The sequence below is a fragment of the Seriola dumerili genome, unplaced genomic scaffold (genome assembly GCF_002260705.1).
Source record: "Seriola dumerili isolate Sdu_G_001 unplaced genomic scaffold, Sdu_1.0 BDQW01000230.1, whole genome shotgun sequence".
NCBI classification, from domain to species: Eukaryota; Metazoa; Chordata; class Actinopteri; order Carangiformes; family Carangidae; genus Seriola; species Seriola dumerili.
Genome location: NW_019174485.1, coordinates 3,304,153 through 3,323,013, shown reverse-complemented (window position 1 = coordinate 3,323,013; position 18,861 = coordinate 3,304,153). Strand labels below are relative to the sequence as shown.

General features: G+C 42.5%; 1 protein-coding gene across 3 annotated transcripts in view; it reads right to left on the bottom strand.

The window, feature by feature from the left end:
• The window catches only part of LOC111229201 (gamma-adducin-like), a 73,898-nt gene that overhangs the window by 23,578 nt on the left and 31,459 nt on the right, over positions 1-18,861 (bottom strand). For all 3 annotated transcript variants that reach the window (XM_022755423.1, XM_022755422.1, XM_022755424.1), the window contains exons 2-5: positions 14,862-15,114; positions 3,067-3,205; positions 2,171-2,322; positions 1,817-1,897 (exon numbers count right to left, since the gene is read on the bottom strand). In XM_022755423.1, the coding sequence (XP_022611144.1) occupies positions 1,817-1,897; positions 2,171-2,322; positions 3,067-3,205; positions 14,862-15,056 (567 nt within the window). In that variant the 5' untranslated portion in view covers positions 15,057-15,114. The remainder of the gene's footprint in view (positions 1-1,816; positions 1,898-2,170; positions 2,323-3,066; positions 3,206-14,861; positions 15,115-18,861) is intronic.

The following is an 18,861-nucleotide window of genomic DNA, read 5'->3' as shown; positions in this document are numbered from 1 at the left end:
TATTGCACCCACATGGATTTATCATTTTATGCTGTCACAGTCTCACTTCACTTTTAGGGGTTTCTATTGTAACCTATATTTCCTGTGATAATAGCCTTTAAAAATGTAGCTTTCATAAATAACTGTTTGTGCTTAGCAGAAACAAAAACCAATCAAGATTGCTAGTAAGGAGTAGCAGGAAAAAGAGAAGGTAATTGTATTTTTATTAAATTATTGTATATTAAAAAAGGTAATTATATTTATTTTATATTATCATTTTCATATTAGAAAGGGTGATTATATTACACAGAGAAAATAAAGAACTGAAGAAGCACAAGTTAGCAATGAGTTTGCTTCTCTCATTAGTTACATTACTTACGAGTTACATTCGACATCTCTGCCTGCGCCAGCAGGTGTAACAGTGAAATCTGTCTGTCAGCAGTATGGCCAATACATCCACTGTCAAACACACACTTGCAGCAACATTGCACAGGCGTGTGTGTATGTTTGCACAGGTGCAGGAGATAAAGAAGCAGAGAAGTACAACAAAGCAAACAGAACAGAAATGAGAAAAAGACAGAAGATATGATTAAAGTGTTAAGTGACTTTCATGTAAACTTTTGTAATATCACAAAACATAAAAGGTGAATTATGTGGGAGTTATGTGGCTTAGTATGGTAGGTGAAAATAAAAATGCTTCTTAAACATCAAACTGCATCCATAACAAACATGAAGAACCTTCAAAGAATTTACTACTACAGGGCAATTTGAGATCATTTTATACTGTCATTTCATGTTTTTCATTTGTCCATTTTTGATTTCATGGATTGTACCAAAGTCTATATGTGTACAAAACTGTATTCTAAAACACACACAGATGCCTGATACTTCAAAGTTACAGAAACCACTGTATGTGGTTGACAAATACAATGTTTTTCAGATTAATATTAATGCCCTTTTTGTTCATTGAAACTAAACCATTCACATGGCTGGTCATACCAAGCATATATCATAATTGTATTCAGGTTATTCAGTATGTTTATCAAACTATTTATGGCACAAATTCTAAGGGTGTTAAATCTTTTTTGTTAAATTCTTTTTTCTTTTCTTTTGAAAAAAGAAAACCAGAGAGACAGAGTAGAGCGAAACCAAGAGAAAGAGGAAAACTGAATTGAAGGGAGCTAAAATGCAAATCAGGAAGAAACGGGGTTGGCAACAGATAATTACACATCTATTGGCACGGCAAGCCCAGTGCTATGACAACATGTGCACTATCTGAGCCGAAACTAGAGAGACAAACAACCTGAACCACCCGTGATATTTGCTAGCTTGTTTCAGGAAGGCAGCAGGCAGAGAGGAGGTGTGGGGTGGTCAGGCTAATGTCAATACGATGTAGAATCAGTGACAATGAACACGGCAAACACATGTACAGAGAGAGAAAGAGAGAAAGAGAGAGAGGGAGGGACGTTGTCTTTTGTGCCTATAGAATACCAAAACACTGAAATGTGCTTCATCTAGCCTTTATTCAATTGAAGGAAGTAAATTGAAGGAAGTAAATGGCTGATTAAGCAAAGTGGAAAAGCATTAGCCCCGTCCTCTGAAGGCCAAAACCTTAATACACTGAGTGCTGTTGTTGGCAAACAAGCACAGACAAGGACATTGACACAAATAGTCATTGAAAGCCATTTTATTTGTTTCAGTCTAACCAAGCAATCACTGAAGTTAAACTTAAGCTTTAAAACCCTTTTCTAAATGGTCCATGTGCTTCTTTGTGTTTCAATTCTGAAGCTACACCAACACTTAAATAAAATGAAAATGTCAGTCTCATTTTTCTTACCAGGTTTGATGCAGATGCCTCAGCGAATGACAATCCCCTGGGGATGATAAGGATGTGGTCTTGCTCTTTACTGACCCGGCCCTAAGAAAAGAAAAAGTCAAATCACTTTTTTTTTGTTATGGAATTAAGCTGATTCAAGGGAAATGGCAACTGATCTAAGTGAGGATCAGCTGTTTTTGAAGAATCCCAAATTGGACAATGTCTTCTCTGAAAACAGACCCAACCCTGTCTACTCAGAACATAAAACATTATTGAAACTAAATATAAATCTCAATAAACCAATCAGGATATCCTCTATCTAATCTTATTGTTTTCATAAAGCTCAACTGTCGACAGTCTTAAGTGGTGACTTACTGTGATGTAAGAGTTGGCGAAGTGTGCCCAGCTGAACAGGTCCACCAGTCTGTAGAGGCTGGCCAGTTTACAACGCGTGAGCTTCTCGCCTTTCACCATCGTGGTGGATTCCACTCCGTACATGTCGTTGATGGGAGTGACCATCCCCAGACCTGCGAAAGAGTAGGAAGGAGTAGAGTTCAGATGAGAAGCAAAAGCTAATAATACACAAAAAGTTTGCAGTTTTTTCTGATTTGATGGTATTAAAACTAATTTTATCTCCTGTGTTTTTAAGTCAACAATGACAACAACTCTACTATGTAGACATTTTCCACAAGTAATCTTTTAAGTTACGCTGGGACTTCTAATAGCGACAGTGACTGCCACACAGGACCTCGGGTGCAACATCTGGATTTCTATTTAATGATGTACTGTATCTGACACATCTGGCTCCATATCAAACAGATTACTTATTTACACATGGAGATGTTTTTAACAACACTTCATCCTTTGAAAATTTGTTTACTGCCACACCTCATTAGACTTGCTCGTTATGGGGGTCTTTTAAGGAGGAGCTGGACTGAACTGCTATATTGCCTGTGACATGTAATTCAGTATTAGTTGTGCATTCCAGCGCTCTGATTGGAAGCAGATTTCACATATGGACTCCTGGACAGAATTCACAAAGGATCAAAATCTAGAGAAAAATGCACGGCTCTTCCGGAGTCTGGGGTTGGGTCGTCTTAGGGTATTTATGCCCTTAAGCACGCAAAGCTCAGGTTTGCATATGAATCTCCTCTCTTTTTGTTTTTCAGCACAGTTCAAAGTGGCTACACCCTGGGCGAGGGTGGCATGTTCTGCTAAATGTTAGTGTCTGGTTGCCCGGGGTAACGGGCCGTAGCACTGTGTGTACTCACTGAGGGGGGAGGTGTTGAAGCCAGCCACTGAGCTGGCCATGAAGAAGTCAGCGATCTGTCTGAGGGCAAGCAGGCCGGTGGGGTTGTTTCCCTTCCGCTGCTGCTCCTGGATCAGACTCTCCAACTCCTCCTTGAAGGCCTGGGGGGAAAAGAGAAGAGAGAAAGAGTTGAGAGAGAGAATATAACATTGCACTGAGACGACAATGTGTCAAAAACTAAATGCTTGTGGGAAAGCAATTCTGTCAACACCGAAAAATTATTCAATTTATGATTTTTAAAGCAAGTTCTCAATATATGTGCCATACATGAAAATCAAGCCTTCGAGAACTGGGATGCTTCGATCAGGCATTATACTGCTTAAACAGTGAAAAAAAAAATCTATTTAACTTTAAAGATGGAGCTGCAACTTCCTTGAACTCAAATGTTTAAAAAAAATGAAAAGACAAGGATGATGAGAGATGATGGTGAGACAGATAAGAGTAGGGGGTGGAGAGGGCAGAGGATTAATGGTGACAGAGAGATGACAGAGTAAAAAGATATGGGAACATTTAGAGAGACAGGACGAGTGGGAATGAAGAAGGGAAGAACGAGGGAGACGCATTAATCACAGATTAGACATGCTCCTCGGGTGTCAATCTGAATCGTCCTTAAAAGGCTCTATGAAGCTGGATCACGATAGGCTGGCTGCACAAGAAGCTGAGTCAGGACTGGTTGTCTGACTAGCTTGCAGCCTGCATTATGATTGGCTACTTGAAGTGACTGGGAGAGAGAGTGTGTGGCTAATCCTCGCGTCCAGACTACAGTCATCAGCTGAATCCACAGACACAATACAGTACATGCTAATATGCTCTTATGCAAGGCCAGATATACACACAACTGGATGCATTACATCATATCAAATAATGTATGATTTAATGTTTTCACTTTCCTTCTAAGTAAATGTTCCTCGTCGTGCAGCAGTTAATAAATCAAATGTTCAAACAGAAATCACAAGACTTCTCACTTTACTTAAAGTATCAAGGACTGTCAGCGCAGAACTGTGGTGGGGCTGCAGGCCGTGTAACTACTGCAGACTTGTTATATTCATAGAGCTCCGGCCAAAGCCGCAGGCTGCAGCAGGTAACAGCAGACGAGGTAATACTGTATGGATAGCTCCTGATAATCTTAATAAGGTTGTTAACCTCTCAGGGGGCACACTCACCTTTCCCTACCGGCTAAAGTAATTAAAGCTGTGACCAGTACAAAGGGTTTTGTAGTCGCAGACCCAAACAGACAAACATACTGTGCAAGCACGTAACTAAGTTAAAGTTCGACTTTTTGAAAGTTTGAGAGGATGTCGCTTCAGCAAGAAAATGCATTTTCAACCATCAAGCATTTAAAAATGATTATTTTGGGGTCATATCATGCCTTTATTTGATAGTGATGGGGACAGGGAATAAAGGACAGAAAGATGCAAGAAATGTCCACAACCTCTTAAGCCCTGAGCCACAGGAGCACCCCAGCTGTCACACTCTGATCTGTATTTTTTGTTTTCTGCTTTGCATTTTGCAGCTTGTGGAAAATCAGATCATCGAAAGAGCCCTGTTAATAAATTTGTTGCATGTGCTTCAGCCAAGTGAGCGACAGCACATGACATTGTGATATAAGGCCACAATGTAAAGCTGGAGTTTCCTCTGCTGCATCCAGCTGTATGGTTATCCCAAGTTCACAATATATGTGTTTAAATTTAAATCATCTCTGTTTGCAAAGCCAGTTTTACCCATGGCTAAGTCTGTTTTTATCCATGGTGAAAGTTAAATGTCAACACAGCACAAAGCAGAAGTATTTCTGCAATGGTTAACTTGATTTATAATAGTGTTAAAATCGTCTAAGATATCCTGTTAATCAAATTTCAACAAACACCTTCCAACCAGTTTCACATTTGTGTTTTTACCTGCCCATGAAATAAAACCTTTACTGCAAAACAAGTGACCAAACATCTTAAATCTTACTATCTGTAGGAGAACCCTGGCTCACTGAGCTAGATAATATAAATGATTTCCAGGATTGCACAAGTACAGGCTGGTTTTGAGTCAGCTATTGAGAGCACATTTAGTTTTTTTTTTTTTTTTTCAGTTTTTTTGCTTTTGGTCTGTATGCATAATCTGACTCAGACTTTCTTTTGTTTCAACCTCTGTTGAATGTTGACTCAATTTTTCCTGAACATTTTAATGATGTTTTCACCGTCTGGTCCACCTTTTTTTATATATATATATATACTGTATATATATATATTATCATGGACTACAAAAGGAAGCAAAATCTTGTCTTCACTTGTAACTCAGCTTCACTCCATCATCTGCCAGAGTTAACTGACTATTTCTGACTGGGCTGGGAGTCCACTTCAACTTCCTGGTGGAAACTTAAAACCAGTCATTGTAAAATCAGTACAGTGTGAGAGAGAAAATAGGCCATGACACTGTTTCCATGCGATGACTCTAGCAGAGCAGCATTGAATATTCATGCCTTTACTTAATCTCAGTGCTTATGCAACAGTCAACATATTCCCAATAGAGCTGTGTCTCTGCACGAAAACATCTCTGACACTTAACTTCCCCTCGAGTCACCCCATGGGACGGTCCATTAGTGTTACTCGAATGGAGTTGGGTCCTTTGGTTTTATGCCCATGTGGGGGCGTTTTGTTCAAATTGGAGCAACCCCAACCACCAACCCACCCCCCCACCCCCACCCTCCGTGTCAGGACACATACAGCCCCGGAGCACCGCTGGTTCTGAACCCCAGCCAGACATTCCTCCACCGCTAATGGCGAGGTTACCCTGGCGACCGGCCTGTTGCGGATGTCTGACAGTGGTGGGTCAGGGTTTTTTTGTTTTTCATTTATTGGTGTTGTTGTTCTGGATATTTGTGCCTCAGAGACTGTTGTGCCATCACACTGACATTGGAGCCACAGTGCTGAAGACGCAGTTTAATGGAGCCAGACGCTTGACGCTCAGGCAGATTCTGTGTGAGTCCAGTGGAAAGGTCTTTGTTTTGGGTCTGTGCTGGAGGATTCTCGTGAGCTTGACGCGGTCAGCAGGCTTGACACTCGTTGCTCTTACAAAACACAGCTAACATGATCTACTACTCCCATCAGCTGGTGCCACTAAACCTGCATCCTTTTTTCTTTTTGTTTTTGGCCACCTGGGGTCAGTGGTATGCACTGTAAATACCTCACTGACATATTATCACCTTTTAAATAAATAAAGCAACCTTGTTAGCTAACAGTTGCCTATTTACACAACCAGCGGACGCAAAGCAACATTAGCATTCATTTGAAGTCATGTTTCTAGCCAAATGTTGAATGTAAATCCAATATTTACTCTGTTTTAGCTCAGTTTATTGGTCTTCATTAACTGCTTAGGGCGATATCTGCTACTGTGTTCACCAGCTAGTTGCTAACCTTCTCTTTTTGTCATTTGGTGCTGGGTAGACAGTGTACAGCAAGGTTACTATAGCTTTTTCACTGAAAACAGCTGAAAAACAACGCTTTGAATATTCTGAAACAGTAAAGTTATGGGGCTGTAAACCAAAACAATCAGCTGAAAGACGCTAAAAAGCTCGGTAGAGCTATAGAGTCATTTGATAATTCTTTGGCGGGGTTATCCCTTAGAGCAACCCCTTTCACCCCTTTCACACACACACGCGCACACACACACAGACATACACGCACACACACACTAGCAGGCATCTGCTGCTTCCCAAGAAGATTATGACAGCAGGGATTTGATTCCCATCATCTAAACAGATTAATCCTGGGGCCTAAAGTGGATTGTATCATTAATATTTAGGCAAAACCCCACATCTGCAGCAATGAAAATAATATCACACGTCAAGTGTGTTTTTTTTAGCTGCTGTGGCGTGACTTCTTGCCTTTTTACCACACCCCCCACTTCTACCCAAAGACAGGAACTCAGGTGACATTACAACATTACAGTTACAGCACATTCACCCCTGGAGTGAAAAAGAACACAAATCTTCCCATGTCATCCTCACAGAAAAAATGTGATCCAATCAGAGAAATGAGGAAGTGTTTCTGTGACTGCTCCAAAATGGCAGAAGCTAATCTTTCAAAGTGGAACTGTGGCGGTCTTCAGAGTATTAAGTCGACATGCAGACTGGAGCTTGTCCAATTCCTCAGTGGAGGGGACAATGCCTGAGAGTGGAGAGAGTAGTAAAACATGGCCACTTACGCAAAGTAATAAAAAGGTGATTTGAGAAAGCAAACACTGGTCCATCTGAGGCAACAACACAATCTGACACAAAAAGTGTTCCAGACATTCTTCATCTTAAAACAAAGTTATTACGTTACTTTATTCTTTCTTAGAGGGAATATTGCCTTTTGGTTGCTTCCACTGGGCAGTCTGGGTGTCCTGCAGACAAGCTCCACTGTCAGGATTATTTCGAGACATTAGATCAGGGCCAATGCGTCCTGACAAGAATACTTCATCACCACTTCACTGCTTGGCGGATGGTGAACAAAAATACTTTTTCACATGCATATTTAAGGTCATCTGATTCATGTCCTCTCAGGGACAATAGAAACTTTTCTTTGCCCTCTTACTATAACAGGAAGTTTCTAGTCTTCCAAGAGCTTGTGTCATCGGACCTCCAGAGGAGGTCCTTTTGTTTTAATTCTCTTGTTTCTGCTGCACTCATTGTTGCAGATTCAGGTGACACTTAAACTGCTGTACGTTACCCTGTGGGAAAGGAAGACAGGACCTTTTACGACTTTGTCAGAGCAAGGCCGATCATACACGTCTGTTCTTTTGGCCTGATCAAAGAAGCGTGTGTCGCTCCTGACGGTTTCAGCGTTACGTCACAAACACACTTGTGTGTCCTCACGTGAAATTACTCAGCGAGTTTAATTAAGAACATTTTAAAAATGTAGTTATTGTTTTGGCTCACACAACAAAGAAAGGCTTGAAAACAACAGTCACATATAGTCAAGTAGTTTGTTAGTGTATAAAGTCTAAACTAGGCTTTACCTTCTAAATATAAAATACTGTCTTATACCCATGAACACTGTGTTTTCCATTTCCAGTCCAACAAAACTGCATCAAAGTTCACCTGGAGGAACACAGCGACCTGCATTTTTAGGTGTCTTGGTGATTAATTTCATTCACCTCAACTGACCCAATAAATTAAAAGTTAAGGAGTAACTGCATTGGAGTCTGAATAAAACCTCTTCAAACATAGTTCATGGGAAAGAACTCTTTGAAACATACACAGAAAGATAAATAAAAGACAAAAGCGCACACAAGCCAGGTGAGTGCTGCAATTTCAGTCACACCACAGTTACGTCAGCACAATGCTGCTCTTTCAAGCTGCCAACGCGATAGTGTTACAGAGTAGGAGAGTGCTTGCCTGCAAGCTTGCCAATGCTATTGATCTCCCCCACCTAACCTCAGAGTGTGCGTCAGTGAAATTGGTCCCCGATTCCGACTGCAGCGTCTCCCTACTCTGCATAAACTCTCTGCCCTTTTTCTTGAGGGATGCACTTGTTCACCCTGACAGAAAGTGCAGGAGAAGCTGAGCACAGGAGATCGTGTACACTGAGAGCATTCAATAAAACTGACAGGAAAGTGCATCAGTGTTATATGTGTGGATGCATATATACTGTGTGTCGATACAAGCTGTTATTTGCTGCTAAATTTTACCTCATGTGTAAAGCAGCCGCACGGTGTGGAACTCAGTGGAATCATGTTTATATGAGGCAACATGAGGTCAGGCTGGTCATGACTGAATGAATGTAACTGAGAGTTTTATAGTGACACCGAAACTGTGTTTAATGTGGATTGGTCACGTCATGGTCGATACCCAATCCAATTAATAGGGTCAGTACTGGCACTGATACCGATCTGGCGTATTGGATTGGCACATCTCCAGTCGCAAATATGTTCATGCACCAGTTTCACCAAGAAATCTTTCTTTACATTTTTTTTTCTTAGTGACTAAAACATTACTATCTCTGGTTGATGTCGGTCGCCAGATGGAGAATCTAGTGGAAGGCTTGTATCCTAAGCACCAAGGGTATTCTTTTGACTTTCGGCCTATCCTTTTGAGGGTGCACATGAGCTAAAGTGGACTTAGTAACATTTCAGTGTGTTGCCCTTTAATCCTGAGGGCACTGCTCCACTGCTGGAGGAGATGTCGTGAAATGCCAAAGTTAAACACGGGCTCTGAGAGGAAAGACGGTGGAATTAAAAAGTCTCTGGAGTGAGTTCAGCCACTAATGTTCTATCAAATTAGCCCTTAGGACTTTAAAAGAGAAAAAAGGGAAAACATAATAGAGAGCAGCCATGACATTTGCCTCGCACGAGGGGGTTCTCAACAGAACCTGCCAATGCACCATAAATTATCCACTTGTGTTCTCTGGCAAGTGGGAGGGAAGAGGAGAAAATGTGCACTTCCCCTGAAAACCACATGTCTAGTGCAAATGAGGCTGAGTAAATTTACCACTAAGTAAATCATTTCTATGGATGATGAACCAACTGTGCCCCACGCTGGAGAAGGAGAGGAGAGGAGAGGAAAACCAAATAGTGGGGGAGAGACCGAGATGAGCGGAGACGCAGAAAATAGCAGCAGCATGTGGAAGCACAACTCAAACTCAATTTCATCTGATTTAATCTCAAGCTTCTTAGGGCTTCTGACCTTCTGAAGTTTTGGGTTGCAAATGCAGACACAGCAACCCAGTTACCATCAGTTATAGAGAAATACACAAGAGAGAGAGAGAGAGAAAGAGAGAGAGGGCGAGGCTTAACTGCAGAATTTAACACTAACAAATTAATATCATGATTTACCAACTGTGACATCATGAGACTTGGATTTGCAGCCAAAATCTGTATCCAAGCTCCTTGTTGCTCGTGAAATGCAACAGAAAACTGCTTCAGTGTGTCTCACAAACCACCTCAAGGCAAATTTCAATCCATGCATGTCTTACAAAACATAGCTGACACAACCATCAAAAACCTTCTACAAAAAAAACCCCTCTCCTCGCTCCCTCCTCTTTCTTCCTCCTCTGTGTGAATTTAAATGATGAAAGAAAAAAAAAATAAAGTAATATTAAAATTCAGTGTTCAGTGAGGGAAAAAATTGATGGCAATAAGTGTTTTAAATGGCATTAACTGCATCCAAAATCTTGAGGATTTGTTGCTCTATTTCCTATAAAAGAGATGAAAACACGACCTGCTTTCAGTAGAACAATGTGATCAATATTTCTGCCTGTGTTCCTCCAATGAATACATCAAGGGACTGTGCAGAACACGTATTTGTTACATGTTTTATGTGACCTGAGAGACTCCCTTTAATTTTTACCTACTCTCCTTCTCCTCTCACTCTACCTTCAGTCTTTTTCCATTTGTTGTCTTTCACTGCCTCTGAGCATATTGTCGTGGCACGCGGGCAATGGAAGTGACTACATGATGAAAAAAAAAAAAAAAAAAAAAAAAGACACTGAAAGGGTTCAAGGTTCAGCTGTAGCCTTTGACTGCTGAAAAGGTAAACACGGCTGCATGAATGAGGCGAGCGGATGAAGTCAGCTGGGTTGATGCAGTCCCGCCTGGTCTATATTGGTCCGACCTTAAATACAACCTGCCATCTGAGCGCTAGAAAACATGTAATCTGGAGCCGCCACGAGTCCCATAACACTGGAATCAAAACAAACAGAGAGAGAAGGGGGAGGGAGGGAGGGAGAGAGAGAGAGAGAGAGAGAGAGAGAGAGAGAGAGAGAGAGAGACTCCAGCTGGTGACACGCATATTGTTGTTTTTGTTGTAGCTGAACACGAGAGAGCAACGGCCTGAGAAGGATGGAGAAGAAATAGAAATGGCAGGAGAGAGAGAGAGAGACACGGTGGGGGACGAGCACACGTGTCCTCGTCCAGCTGGTGACACACACTTGTTATTGTTGTTGTTGTAGCTGAATATGAGTAAATCTGCGCTGTGAGGCCAACTGTCCTGATGTGAGGGCTGCAAACACTCTGCGGCCCACTGGGAGCCACCTGTTACTGCTGACTGAGAGCTGGTTGGCCTGCGTTCAAAACCACATCAAGCGGGAAAAAAAAAAAAAACCCATGACACTGCATGACCGCAAGTATAACACACAGGCAGAGCAACAAGCAGACACTCACAGTGTGGTGTGGTGGTAAATAATGATGCTGGGTAATTTATAGCATCCAGTCGGTGAGATAACAGTTACTACAAGTCATAACAAACAGCCTTACTGAGTTGAAACCAAAGATATTTACTGTATAAAAGAGAAGAATTTACAGAAATAAATTATACTTAAAGTGGTATTAACTGTTTTTCTTTCTCTCTTTTTTTTTTTTTGGGCATTTTTGGGTGCAGCAGAATAAGCTGTACACACAACATCAACATATTATCACCTCATAAAATTTGTATGGCTAACATTAGCAAACAGTTGCCCTCGTGTGGAGCTGTGTTTCTAGCCACCTGATGAATGGGAGTCCCAGTTCTCAGCTCTGTTTTTGGTTTTTGGTCCGAGGGAAGTATCTGGCTGTATGGTGGCTAAATGCACCATGATGTTCACAGGCTACCTGCTAACTCTGTCCATCACTAATTAGTTGCGGGGCAGGTGGCGTACAGTGGGTTGTTTTTAGCAGAAAACAGCTGCCTGTTGTGTCTGGATAAAGAAGCCGATGAGACCAGTGACGCTGAGATGTCTGTATGAGCAACACTTTTCACAGTACACATAGTAATTCAATCCATTGTTAACATTAATAAATTATTAATCAGAGTGGCTATAATAAAATGTAATAAAACGATGATGATTCATGTGTTTTTTTTTTTTTTACCAGAACATGGCTTCAGTTTAAAATACTGTAATTTACTATGACACCCGCCAAGAGTCAACTCACTGCTAGAACTGGCTAGAAACAGAACATGGCTTTAAAGTTGCGCTTGAACACAACCCAAAGACCAGGACCAGTGGTCAGCTGGCTCTACAAAACAAACTCACCAACCATCTAAAAACAGTGTCACAGTGGCATGCAATAAATAGGTGTGACCTCAATCCAAACTGAGATATGTCTGATAGAACTCTGCCGCTGCCTTGCACTGGTGTTGTCAGGCTCAGGTCATTTGCTCAGCAGCCGATCAGACTGCTCTCTCTCACCGACAGCCTCTGCTTCTTTTCAACATGCGGAGCTGCCGCTGATAAGGATAAACTGCAGCCAGCTGTGCCAGATAGAGCGCGGCTCAGGCCACCTATCTGTCCGAACCTGACCCGAGCCCGACGCAGTGAGTGTAATCTGAAGCACTGAATTTGTGTCAGCCCATCACGCAGTTGTTACCATGGTCACAGCTCGCCTGTTTACCCTGATTACACATGTGGTCGCCCGTCAAAAGGCAGACGTGACTGAACCCGACTCGTACCCAAACATCATTTCTAAATTTCTGCATCCACCCTTGAGAGCCAGACTCACCACAAAACATGTCAGTGACACTCGATGGGGGCCCAAAGGTCTGCATAGAGCAGCGGCCTTAAATGTACTCACTCATTTGCTCACCCTTAACTGTACTTGTGGTACTTAATCTCTCACACACACACAGGGACAGACACACACAGAGTATCAAGTAGAAACCTGCATCAGCAGCACCATGCTCCTGCCCTTCCAGACATCTGGCATAAAACGCAGCATGCCAAGAAAACCACACTGGGCATGTGCAGAATGTGGATCACATTTAAAGCTAAAAAAAAAAAAGAACGGGCCAAACCTCAGAGCAGCCACTACCCAATATCAATCACACACACACACACACACACACACACACACACACACACACACACTTCCAGGCTTGTGTTACTCTTCTTGTGAGGAACGTGCATTCAGGACATTCATTGCCTCAGCAATATCTAACCTTATGCTTTACTTAACTTTTGCCAAAAATCTGTCACTGCTGACTCTAAACCCATCAAAGTGTATTTGTCACTTCAAAGTAGTTCAAACTACAAATGCATACAGACATGTACACACACACACACCTTGCAGCGCCACAGGTAAGATCGCACTGTAAACAGCGAGAAGCACTTCAGTCAGAAACCAGCCTTGTGTCAATAGTGCAGAATAAATTTTTCTAATACTGTGCAGGCTGAACTGAAAGGCCGCGAGCCTGTTGTAAAATCTCCACACAAGGTGACGCAACTGTTCAAAGGCCGAAATACAAAGAGTAACACTGTGTTGTCTTCACATGAGCTTGACTTTGTCTCTGACTATTATTATGAGAGTTAGGTGAAGGGGTTCCTGACAGGGCTGCAGGTGTATTCAGGGCCAAAAAGGAAACAAACCGATCCAGAAGTATGGAAAGTATTCAATAAAGCTTTAAATCGAGGGTATGATGATGTGTTTCTGTGTGAAGTCTGACATTGTTTCGCATAAGTAACTGTGGATAAATCTTTGAACTCCTCCCTGTTATGATCACAATCTTTGCACTGCGTTCAGACCCTCGCAAACAAAAAAACCTACAGCAAAGGCACAATACCCCCATAATTTGCCTTTACAGTAACTCAAGTGGCTAAATAATTAGTGTGTGTGATCCCGATGTGGCTCAACCCCTCTAACTGCACCTCCAAAACATCTATCACGTTCGACCAGTAGAGCGACAGTAAGAATTCAGCATGAGAATCAGCAGCGTTACTTGTGTTGGCTGAAATTTGCCCCGTGCTCACTGAGTTGTTTACTTCAGCAAAACCTGACCCAGCGTGAGAGCCGCTGGCCTGGAGGGCACTTGGAGAGCTCCTGCAGTAAGCCTGAGCGAGGGTGTGGTAGCTGGTGGTTATATTAGGGTTTTAGCGGGCTGCTGACTGCTGAGATACTGTGGCCAGTGTCACAACATTAACAGAAGCACATGTGATGCACTCACTGCTGTGGCTTATTTAGAAATCACTTGAGACTGATGATAACGGACAGAAAGGGGAAAACGGGAACTGATTACCCAAACGATTAGTCAGTGGGGTGAAAAGTTTGTTGCTTGCTGCAAGTTCTCCATTGTGACTTCTGTAATCTTGATATCTCAGCTGTGGCCTTAATAAGCATTACTCATCTCCTCTTTGGCTAACTGGTAGTTATCATCCATCCATTTAAGAAAACTGTTGATTCTGTTTCAGAGAGGTGGGAAGCTACAGCCTACTCCAGTACGCATTTATTAACAGTCTATCACAGGAACAAAGAAATACTAACACATTTACTTCTGTTTACACCTACAACTAAGTAGCCAGTTCACCTAAAGACTTAGGCGCACCCAGAGAAAACCAACACGGACAGAGGCAGAATATGCAAACCCCACACAGAAAGGCCTGAGCCGGTCCATGGACTCAAACTCAGCACCACTCCCCCGTGCAGCCTAGAGCTATAGATCTGTTCTGAACACGCTCTGTGATCAGTCCCATCAACCTGTCCGGACTGTCGAAGCTCTATCCAATGAAGAACGAGAAAGCATCTTTCCAACCTCTTTCATTTCCCTAACAGGACTCTGTACTACTTGTGGAGAGAATATGCACCTGGACCTGCAGACAAGACCCACCTGAACCTCTCCTCTAGACTGTGCCCTCCCAGTAAGTAATTCCATACATTACTCCAACTTTGAAACCAAAAACTGTGACACATCCACTAGTTCAATCCATTCAAGTTAAGAAGAAAAACAAAATGTGTTGTGTTGCCTTGTTTAAATGGTTTAAACTCCCTAAATGTGTATAAATGAATATTCTCTGGACAGGACACATTTTCTGCTTTTTAACTTACGGGGCTCTGTAGTATCTGTGTGACACGTTTCTTCTGCTCCAGGACGTTGAAGTCCTGCCGGAGGTCAGGCGACATGTTCCTGGCCCTGATGTACTCCGGATCATTGACGTTGACCCGGTCGAAGTAGCGCTCCTTGGTCCCTCCTCCGGATGGGGGAGGGGTGGTCACCACCCCCTGATGGCTGTCCGCACTCATGCCTGCTTCACCTCACTCGCTCGCTCGCTCGCTCTATGGCTCCCGCTCTGGCTCTCACCTGAGAGGAAGAGAACAATGGAGGTGGATATGTTAGAAGACAAGTCGTGTCATTTGAAAAGGCGAGTGGGAAAAGCTTAATATCTACCATAATGAAAAAAAGTTTTGCAATATTTCATAGCACAAGAAGTGGAGCGGGGGAGAACAGAACAAAACGCACCAGGATTCAAACTGAAGCACTTACAACACTGCGATATGCAGATGAAGCAGTCATCAAAATGCAAAACAGATTTGCCGTAGAAGGTGAAATGCAAAGGGACAAATAAGTGAAAGAGCTAACTTTAATTATGATGCTGCCTTCTTTCTACTTAAAACAACTTCCATGCAAACAACAAAGCCTTCACTGTAGACACTCATGTGGACACGTAGGCATTAGCCAGGTCACAGTGACCCGCCAACCCTACAAAGCGAACGAGGAGGACAGGAGCAGCTTTGTTTTTAACATCCAGGCCTTGACTGGTGACGTGGTCCACTCCCACCGTTCATTCTCAGGTCAGCTGGCACAACAACAAACATTTTTTCAGGATACAGGAATTGTTAAAGTAAAATCAACAAGTGTGACTGACCCTCTAAATGCCTTGTTGCCTGGCCAAGGAACACAGCCAATAAAAGCAGTAGGAAATAAATTTGAAAAAAGGCCAAAGTTTATTATGTTTGTGACTTTGTGATAAAGCACAATGCAATACAAACTAGAGAAGACAGATTTTAACTGCAGCAGTTAATGACAGCAACGTTCAAAAAATCGTGGACCATCACTTGACCAAAGACGAAGTGAAGACACCCTACAATTATTCGCTTGTCTTGAACTTTTCCTCAGATTTTATTTTAAAATATCACTAAAAGAACTGGCCACCAAACATGAGACGCAGAATGTCATTGGTGGGGGCAAAAAGATCAATTCACAGGAAGAGGCAGAGAGGCGAAAGACGGGACATATAAAACTGCATTTTCCAGGATCCATAAGCTGGTAGTGTATTAGGGAGAGGCGGGGCTTATGGGATCTCTACCAGATGGTGTCTTGGCTTGAAGAGCAGAGGAATGAGAGAGAGAGAAAGGCGGAAAGAGAGAGAGAGAGAGAGAAAGAAAAAGAAAGAGTGTAAGAAAGGGATCCCGCTGCTTTCCGTTTTCAAAAGCCCAGTGGTCACCTGACAGCGGGCGGGCCGAAAATTTTAGAGGTTACTCTGCCAGAACCATCTCCTTCTCCCCTTTTAGCCTTTTCTGCTGTTAGCTTGATGTGGTGAGAAACAGAGCGTTGGAGAAGTGATTTGGTCTGACACACGCTGCTAAGCTACTCATTCAGGTCAAATGCCACTTAAAAAGATGGTTGAGATTAGTGGAGAGAGACGCAGCTCAGTGTACGGAGGAGACATCCTCAGACCAAACAAACAGCGAGTTAAAAGAAATCCTCCCAAGTGGATGAACGAGGACCCTGGCATGTGGCGTGTTCAGTGGGTTTTTCTCGCCACTTTTCCCTCTTAGCTGAGATTTGACATGTACAGTATCGTTACAGCAGACACGTATCACTATTGGAATTTATTTAATGTTTTCCAAGGGGAAATATCTCGACAGATGACGAGTTATCCAGTATTCAGACCTTTGATTTATTCCAGTACAACCACTGCTGCTTCCTCTTCTATCGGACACAGAGCAGCCCGGTGTTCAAAGTCTTGCTCACAGTTCACTGGTATCTGAGTGTGTTTATCACTTACTTTTTCCCACTAAATTTTCCCCACTGGGAATTTGAACCAGTCCCTCTTTGCAGATGTTCTCCATGTTTTATTAGATGTGGCAAGACAGACATTTAGTTTCTTTTTTTTTTTTTAGGAAGTAGAAGGAAGAAAAACAAACTTACACTTATAAAATGGCAATATTAAAACATCTTTAAATGCCAAATCAATTCAAACAACCATCATTTCCTATATGGCGTTATCTGTAAACCAGAGAATCCTCTAGGAACACAGGAAACTTCTTCCTCTCTACCTGATCCTCCTACTAAAGCTGTGATTTATACTATGGAAACCGATAAAAGCCGCATGAAAATCCTCTTTAATTCAAGGCAGCTGGGCAGTGCAGAGTTATGTAACCTGATATTGAATTCATCCTCCTGCCTGCCTGCACTCTTCTGCTTACTGCGACGTTGTACACAGAACAGGTATAGGGATAAAGCAAAGAATGAGACACACCGCAAAATGCTGGGTTGGTAATAGGAAGCGGTATTGTGTGATGTGTGCTGTAAAACTGAAGAGAAATTAAAAGAAGGCAGACCTGTGGCGTGTGTGCACGTGTATTTAAAGATGTTCCAGTGCCAAACTCTTAAAAAGTAAATGAAATGCCGAGCACAAAGTTGAAAATACATCTAAGAAGGTGTGATTGACAGTTAGAGCTCATGCCTGAAATTTGCTGAATGAGTGGAATTCTGCGTAGCCATGTGCAACAGCTGTAGCCTCACCAAAATAAAGTTACACACCCCCCTCCGAGCTCTAAACCCTCCCTCTCAGCACACCATCCCGTCCCTGCTCTATCACAAGACGCATGAGTCCCCCACCCCCCACCAACCACCACCACTACCACCCCCCTTCCCCATTCCTCTGTCTCTTTCAATAGATCATTGTCTCCGTCCCGAACCCTCTTGGTCTGGTCACATCTAGAGAGATCGACGGTTGGGAGGTTTGGAAGGGTGAGGGGGGAGTTATGGTGGCGTGCGTGTGTGTGTGTGTGTGTGTGTGTGTGTGTGTGTGTGTGTGTGTGCGCGCAATTAATCTGAGTAAGAATGAAACCCGATCCTTGTATTACAGCATCAATGTTTATAATTCAGATTTCATGGCTCACAGCAGATGCTCGCTTGTGATTGGTTTAAACTCTTCTTGAATGAAACACATTCAAATTCCACAACAATGCCAGAAGTTTAGACCGAGTTGAGTGACCGGCCGGATATTTGAGACACGACTGGCCTTTAAAGAAATGGCATTAGAGGACAGTGCTGCACTGTGATTGATTTAAGCTCCATTAAACACGGCAGATAGACGAGGCAGGCTGTGTTTACTGAGGGGCGCTAGACTGCGGCCGCAGCCCGAGGCAAGGTGAGCGCAACCTCTCACCCCATGACCTTTAGTGACCCTCCCTCCCTCCCTCTCTCTCACCCGTGTTCAGCAGTGCCGCAGACCTAAGTTGTCTTCATCTGTGGGGAAGCTGTCCATGAAAACTTGCTCATCTATAAACGGTTACTTAAAGAGCGCCATGGAACCAATCACTGCTATAAACCGCAGACTGCTCAACGTGTTTTTGGTTACTTGTAGTTACTGATGAATAGTGTGAGTCACGGCCACATAACCTCTATCTAGCCTGGCCTTAACCTCCAGACAACAATAGGCTGTTAAAGAGACACAGATTCATCACATACTCTGCAGGATTCTTTAGTATTTTATAAGGTACGTGGAGTACAAAAAAAAATTAAGGCCAAGGTGATGTCTTCAAGCAAGTGGCCAACAGTCCAAATCCCAAATATATTTATTTTACAGTCACTTCAGGCAAAGAAAAGCAGCAAATGCTCACAATTAAGAAGCTAGAAAATCTTTTGGAAGTGATAATTAAAATATTTGCCAATTTAATTTCTGTCAATCAACTAAGTGATGAATCAACTTAGTACAAACACATGCTTGCAATTATGTGATGACGTAACCAATCGTGTGTTTTAAATTAGTTTTAGGCTGAAAATGTTTACATGTGTCAGTGGACAGATACAAGTCAG